The sequence below is a fragment of the Myotis daubentonii genome, chromosome 9 (assembly GCF_963259705.1).
Source record: "Myotis daubentonii chromosome 9, mMyoDau2.1, whole genome shotgun sequence".
Lineage (NCBI taxonomy): Eukaryota > Metazoa > Chordata > Mammalia > Chiroptera > Vespertilionidae > Myotis > Myotis daubentonii.
Window position 1 is genome coordinate 45,558,245 of NC_081848.1, and position 7,386 is coordinate 45,565,630.

Consider the following 7,386-nt stretch of genomic DNA (forward strand, 5'->3'; position numbering starts at 1 on the left):
CTGACCAGAGTCTAGGGTTAGCATTGGAGACTCAAAAAGAGAGTTCCCTCAAATACAGGGCCTAAGACAAAAACTTGCTTATTGGCAGTTTATTTTAAAATGTGATCACAGAGAGTGGGAGTGCAAAACAGGCAGAGTGAAGCTGTGAAGGAAGAAAAGCCAATGCAAGGAATTGTAATCCAGTTTTACCCTGCTAGTGGAGACTGGTGTCCAACCCTGCCAGGACCCTTGGAGGAACCTTATGAAATATTTCACAATCGTCCTTCCCAGGGGATGAAAGGATCATACTCAATTGATGATGTGGGGCTCATGGACTGCCTACCAAGTGTTGACTTTCCCATACTTCTGGGTTGTGTGTGCATGACAGAGAGCTGGTTGCTAGGGGTATCCTGTGCCATGGAGCTAGGGCAGCTCCATGGGAAGAAGCCCTATGTTCTATACATGACCTGATTACACCTTCATGGAACTGGTCACCGTAACAGTGGCTGTATAAGGTGTGACCAAGCAAGTAGTGTGCCAGGATTGTCTAATGTAACAAGCTACAGCTTGGGGACCACTATAAATCTGGTCATAGAATATTTTAATTTTTAGCTAATTATTAAGCAAACATAAGAAAAATTAAACCTTAAGATAAGATAGATGCTTTAAGTGTCTTTTATGGAAAAAGGTATAAGGTGAGAATTAAACAAGAAACAATTTCTCTGGGCAAAATTAAATGATATTTTATTAATTTTACAAAGAAGAACACATTATTATAATTTTGTTAATTTGTTTAATAACATCTCTTAGCAACTGTTCCATATGAGCACAAACAGACCTATTTTGTTATTTTTCATGCCTCCTTAGCATTTCTTTGTATGTTTGTTAAATTTATTTCAGCTGTCACTTATTAATGGACAGATGGTTGTTCCAGGCTTTTGTTGTTTAAAAAGGTCATATGAGCATCTTGTTACATTGGCCCTTTTTTTCTGCATATGGCAAGTATTATTGAAGTGTAAATATGTAAATATGGTACCATTATAGGGAAGGAAATATATTGTCTTTTTACTTTCTTATTGTTGTTCTTTTTGCCTGATCACCAAAATACACCACATGAAATGTAAGCATTAAAATGTAAAGTGTATAGCCCTAGCCAGTTTGGCTCAGTGGATAGAGCATTGGTCCTGGATTCAATTCTGGTCAAGGGCATGTACCTTGGTTGCAGGTTCCCTGGCCCTGGTCGGGGTGCGTGAAGGAGGCAACCAATTGATGTGACTCTCTCACATCAGTGTTTCTCTCTGTCTCTCCCTCCCCCTTCCACTCTCTCTAAAAATCAATGGAAAAATATCCTCGGGTGAGGATTAACAAAAAACAGAAATAAAATAAAATGTGAAGGGTATAAAATAAACATTCCACTCAGCTAATGACTGGTAATAGTTGACATTGTATTAAGTTTCTTAGAGTTAATGTAACAAACTATCACAAGCTAGGTAGCTTAAAACAGCATTTTTTTTTCTCTCGTGGTTCTGGAGGCTGGAAGTCCAAAGTCAAGTTGTCAGCAGGGTCACACTCCCTCTGAAAGTTTTGAGCAAGGGGGACTTTCTTTGTTTCTCTCATGGCTTCTGATGGTTGATGACAATTCTTCCTGTTCCTCAGCCTGAAGACACAATTCTCCAACCTCTGTCTCTGTCATTATGTGGCGTGTTCTGTGTATATCTCTTCACATCATTCTTCCTGTACAAATTTCTTCTTCTTATAAGGACTCCAGGCACTGTGTTAGGCTCCACCTTAATTCAGTATAACCTTATCTGAACTCAAGAATTAAGCAAAGGAAAAAAAAACCCTCATAAACACAGACAACAGTATGGTGATTACCAGAGGGAAAGGGGAGTTAGGGGAGGTAGAAAAGGGGATAAAGGAGCATAAATGGTGATGAAAAGAGACTTGACTTGGGGTGGTGAACACACAATATAATATACAGATGATGTATTATAGAATTGTATATCTGAAACCTATATAATTTTATTACGAATGTCACCCCAATAAATTAAATAAAACATAGAAAAAAACCCTCCATTATACACGAAAAGATGTTATTTACAAATAAGTTCACATTCTGAAATTCTGGACATGTATTCAGAGTTATTCCTTATGCAAAAATTCTTTAAGTATTATTACTACAAAATAAAATCATGTTCATGGTACTGTTTTGCAATTTATTATTTAACCTAATATTATTAACTGCAACCCATGATATTACATATAGAGTCAACCCTTTCCCCCTTTTTAAAAACTCTTTTATAATCTTGTATTGGTAGACATTTGGATTTATTTTTATTTTTAAAAAATTCTGTAGGTGGCCTTAGAGCAGGGGTTGGAAACTATAGTCCATGGACTAAATTCAACCTATTATTTGTTTTGGTAAATAGAATTTTATTGGAACACAGCCACCCATTTGTTTATCGATCATCTATGGCTGCTACTAGCACCACAGTGATAGTGTTGATTAGTTGTGGCAAAGACCAGATTATCCACAAAGTCAAAAATGTTCACTATCTGACACTTTACAGAAAGAGTTTTCTGACCCTGCCTCAAAAGGGTGCAAGAGTCAGAGAGAGAATTTCCTTTTGGATTGCCCTCCAAATTCTATTGGTGTCCTATGATGACCATATGAATGTGCCTTACAGACCTCCTACTATAGGGAGTCAATTGACTGAAGGACCTAACTGCTGCAATTTGAAATTCATCATTGCATTTGCATCAAAGTGATGTCTCACATTGAATTCTCCCAACCAATGACTGTGTGTGGCAAGGATGCGAAGGAAGACCACTTCCTGGGGTCATGGGACATCTTGGTAGGCTCCTTGGTCAAGTGATTTGTCTTTGCATGGCAATCTAAGATACTTTCACTCAGTCTAAGATACTTTCACTCAGCCTTTTCTCTCTTTTTAACTTGGAGTTAGACTTGTGGCCTGACTGTTCTCTCAATCTATACTGATAGTCTTCTTTACTTTCTTTTACACAGATATTACTGCAAATAATATTCTTACCTGTTAAATTTCATCTTGGCATCTGCTTTGCAGAGAACCAAGGCTATTACAAATTGACACTGAGAGTGGTACAAGTGGTAAGATAGGAAATTGGGACTAGCTTACTTCCTGCCTGGTAAGCAGAGAATGCTCTTCTGATTGGTAGGTGGGGCAGGATAGTACCTGGGGAGAGGTAAATATTTTAATTGCTAAATATTTTACCAATAGTGGGAAATTTTGTATTAAGTACAATTTGAAAAATATCGAGGAAGTAGTGACAACAATGACAGGAATTTACTAGTTACTGGGAACTGGTCTTTATGCTCTATACTAGCAGAAGGATGACAGAGTCAGTAGCAACGATTTAATAGCTAAAAGGGAGAACCAAAGAGCCTTAGTGGTGGTAGTATATAAAGAGACCTTCCTCACTAATATTGGAAGGAAAGGTATAATTGCATGGCAGGCTGGAGTCTCAGGGCTCCAAGGATGTTTTAACATTCAGCTAAGGCAGGTCTGTTATATGTAGATCAGGGTCTTGGTAGAGAAAACATGGAAACTTGAAAACTGAAACGCAGCATTAACATCCAGATGAATGTTACTGAAGGTGACTCAGTAATCTCTTTTTGACCTTCTGGACAGGCGGAGATCCCTGCAAAGTTCTAAGACTACTTCTGAGACAAAAGATGCTGCAGAAGCATCTGCCCCCAATGACAACAGATGTCCCCATCCCATGGCATGCCTCCTCTCCTCTTCCTCTTTCTCAGGCTGATACATAGGGCTAAATCACTGCATAACACAGCTAGCTACATTCTAGAATTCTTACAAGAAGAAAAAATATATAACCCTAAATAATTACAGGGCGTAGCTGGCATGTATTGGTGGGAGACAGGGATATTCTCTGAAATTAAATTTTGAGTGTGCTGGATCAAAGGTGTTAGAATATAAGGCTGGATGATCAGGAATTAATTCACTTTTTTGGGAATGGAACTGAATACACATATTAGTTTTCTTCTGGTCAATGATGAACTACTGCAAATCAAGCAAGCAAACTCTAGCTGGAGTTCACTGAATTAGGTTTTAGGTCCTAGAAATATTCCTTCATGGCTCCTGACTCTACTCTGTGGGCTCTTGATTCTAGCTTCTGGGCTCATGGTTACACTCGCTTAGTCATCCTTACTTTTTCACGAATAGCAGCATGTGTTTGAGTTGAATAGTTTATCAGTCTGTTTGTTGCCAATATAATTTTGAAGGTATGTGACCCTAATCAACAGAAGGATATAGGAAGGCTTTCAAAATGCCAGTAGGAGGGAATTATGTAAAACTAGGTGACTTACTTGGGTACTTACTGCTATTTCTTTGCCCACTATAAATAAAGATGTAGAGTAATTCCAAACTGAGAATATCATTATAAAGTGTTTAGACATTTCAGGAATGAAATTTGGGGTTATAAAACCAGGTAAACCATGGTACCTGCCTTAGTGATAACGAATAGTGAGGGAAATTTAGAGTGTCTAGTGGAGGGGGACAAAATGAATATTGGTTGCCGTACTGTGATCAACTGCACAGGCAATGACTAGAATTCATCCCACTAACCCCTTCCTCCTGAGTTTTCCAACTGGGAAAAAGGTCTTTAAGAATCATATGCAAGTCATTTTCTGAACCCAGGTAGAGAAATAGATTTGTGCTGTACAAAGGGTGGATTACAGACTTTGTACTAGAGGGAGTGTAACTGTAATTGTCTGAGGATTCCCACTGCTTGCCAGGGTCATGCCCAGCAGAGGCTACTTCCAGGCAGTAACTGACAATGTCCCTACAAGGAGCAGACCCACACCTGAGAGATTTTTTTTTTAAAGTCTGCTGATTTTAGTTCAAAGACTCTCCAATGATTTTGCTCCAAGAAATCTAAATCACCTCCACCCAACTTTCTCTTCCTTCTTCACTCAGGGTCAAACTTGGACTGTAGATGGTTTTCCTAGCCTACCCCGAAGGTCTCCCTGGTTTCTTTCTCATAGGTTTTTCCACTAGTAAATTTGTTATGTTTAATTATTCTTCACATTACTTTCTTTGAGGACCCAGACTGACATAGCTCCCTTGGGCAAACCAAATAATGGAGATTGGGCAATGAATTCTATCAAAGCCAACTCCTAGAGGCCAACATACATCTCAGAAGAGTGGAGATTAGATGGGAGTTGACTGGGGCATTGAAAACAGAATAACTAGAAAAGGGAGATATTTTCAGTTCTCCAAATAGTGGTAACTGTTTAGGTATAAAACTAGAGATACCTTTAATTAATTATTGATGGTAAGAATGAGGTAGGCAAAAAATAGTTGCTATGGTTTTATGATTAAAGCCATTTCTGTTAAATGTTCTTCCTAGTCTTGATGTATAACTTCTTCACTCTTGGTTGTCTTTAGAGAGGCAACATGTAGAGTGGAAAGATATTTTATAATCAGAAAGATTATGATTTAAATTCAGGCTTAACCAATTACTACCTGTGTGACTATGGGAAAGTTACAAAGAAATTGAGCTTTTGTAACTTTAATTGAAAAATGAATGTTATCACATAAATTGAGTTAAAATTGAAATGATTCCATGGTCTATTATATATAAAAACTAGAGGCTCAGTGCATGGATTCATGCACATTGAAAGAAATATTTTAGAGGCCAGGGAGAAACCAGGGTCATTGGCTCAGGGCATGTCCAGCCCGTCTCACCCAGACCCTATTGGCTGGACCCCAGCAACAAGCTAACCTACAGTCAGAGCGTCTGCCCCCTGGTGGTCAGTACACATCATAGCGATTGGTCAAATAGTCAAAAGAATGGTCAGAGGGACAATTAGCATATTAGGCTTTTATATATAGACTAGAGGCCCAATGCATGAAATTCATGCAAGAGTAGGCCTTCCTTCACCCAGCTGCCGGGACCAGCTTCTTTCTGACACCTGGGACCCAGGCTTCCCTTGTAGTCCAGGCTTCATCTGGAAGGTCTTCTGGAAGGACATCTGGTCTAATTAGCATATTACACTTTTATTATTATAGATAGATACCTAGAATAACTAGAACAGAGTCACCTCAACAGATGGTATTTCTTCTGGGCCTAATAAAATGGGAAGAATATAAGATAGGAGTCTTCCATTCCCTCCTCCCTTAGGACAGAGCTACCTCAACCTTAGTTATTGCCCTGAACTTTTCTTATGGTTTTTATTATCCAGTGTCATCATCTGCTTATCCAAGGTTTGAATGCTATGTCTTCTCCATAATTGAGATTATACTTTGATGACAATAGGATATTCAGTATTTTTTAAATTAGTTTTTCTCTAAACTCTGACATGCTGATCATGAGTGTTAGGCATAAAGTCTCTCTGCATATTCTCACCTTCAATGCGAAATATGGCAAAGGCATCGTCAGCTGCCCTCACTGTTTGTTGTGTGGACCCACAGACTCTGCAAGTTCTCTGCACAGACATTTGACCATCTTGCCTCGTATTTCCTTCATATTTATACCATAGATGATGGGGTTGAGCATTGAGGGTAGAAGAAGGTAAAGATTGGCAAGGAGAATGTGGGCTTGAGGTGGGATATTGAGACCAATGCGGTGAATAAGGGAGGAAAAGAGTGCAGGCACGTAAGTGACAATGATGACAAAGAAGTGGGCTGAGCAGGTGTTGAGAGCTTTGAAGGTAGCATCTTGAGACTTGAGGCGTACCACAGCCTTCAAGATAAGTCCATAAGAGAAGCCAATAAGCAGCAAATCAAGTCCCACCACAAGCAGAATCACAAAGAGCCCATAGATACGATTAGGTCTGGTGTGGTCACAGGCCATTTTTACCACAGCCATGTGGTCACAGTAGGTGTGAGGAATGATCATGTGGCAGAAGGTCAACCTTTGAAGTAGAAGAGGCATGGGAAAGACAATAATCACACCCTTAGCTAGAGCTATGAGTCCCAGGCGTCCAACTAAGGTGCGGCTCAGAATTGTGTTGTAGTGTAATGGCTCACACACAGCCACGAAGCGGTCAAAGGCCATTGCAACAAGTAGGGCTGATCGTACCACGGATGCTCCATGGATGAAAAACATCTGGGTGAAACAGGCATTGGAAGTTATGTCATGATCATTGAACCAGAAGAGGCAGAGGAGCTTGGGCATCAGAGCCAGAGTAGATATGAGGTCAGCTACCATCAGCAGGGCCAGGAGCAGGTACATTGGTGTATGAAGTGTGGGTTCTGTGGCCACCAGTAAGAGGATTGCACCATTGCCAATGAGAATAGCCAAAAACATGAAGGAGAAAGGAAGAGCTAGCCACAAGTGCTGTGACTCTAAGCCAGGGATGCCCATCAAAGTAAAGGTCAGGCAGCTGGAATGGTTGAAGAATAGCAT

At 39.8% G+C, this 7,386-nt stretch overlaps 1 protein-coding gene across 1 annotated transcript; it reads right to left on the reverse strand.

Annotated features, from left to right (window-relative positions):
- Positions 1–6,423: 6,423 nt before the first annotated feature.
- On the reverse strand, positions 6,424–7,386 carry LOC132241880 (olfactory receptor 52P1-like). Its single transcript, XM_059710839.1, has one exon. The coding sequence runs from the start codon at positions 7,384–7,386 to the stop codon at positions 6,424–6,426; it is 963 nt and encodes a 320-aa protein (XP_059566822.1).

Coding starts and splice junctions, on each gene's coding strand:
- LOC132241880 (XM_059710839.1), bottom strand. CDS start 7,386: ATGCTATTCTTCAACCATTCCAGCTGCCTGACCTTTACTTTGATGGGC.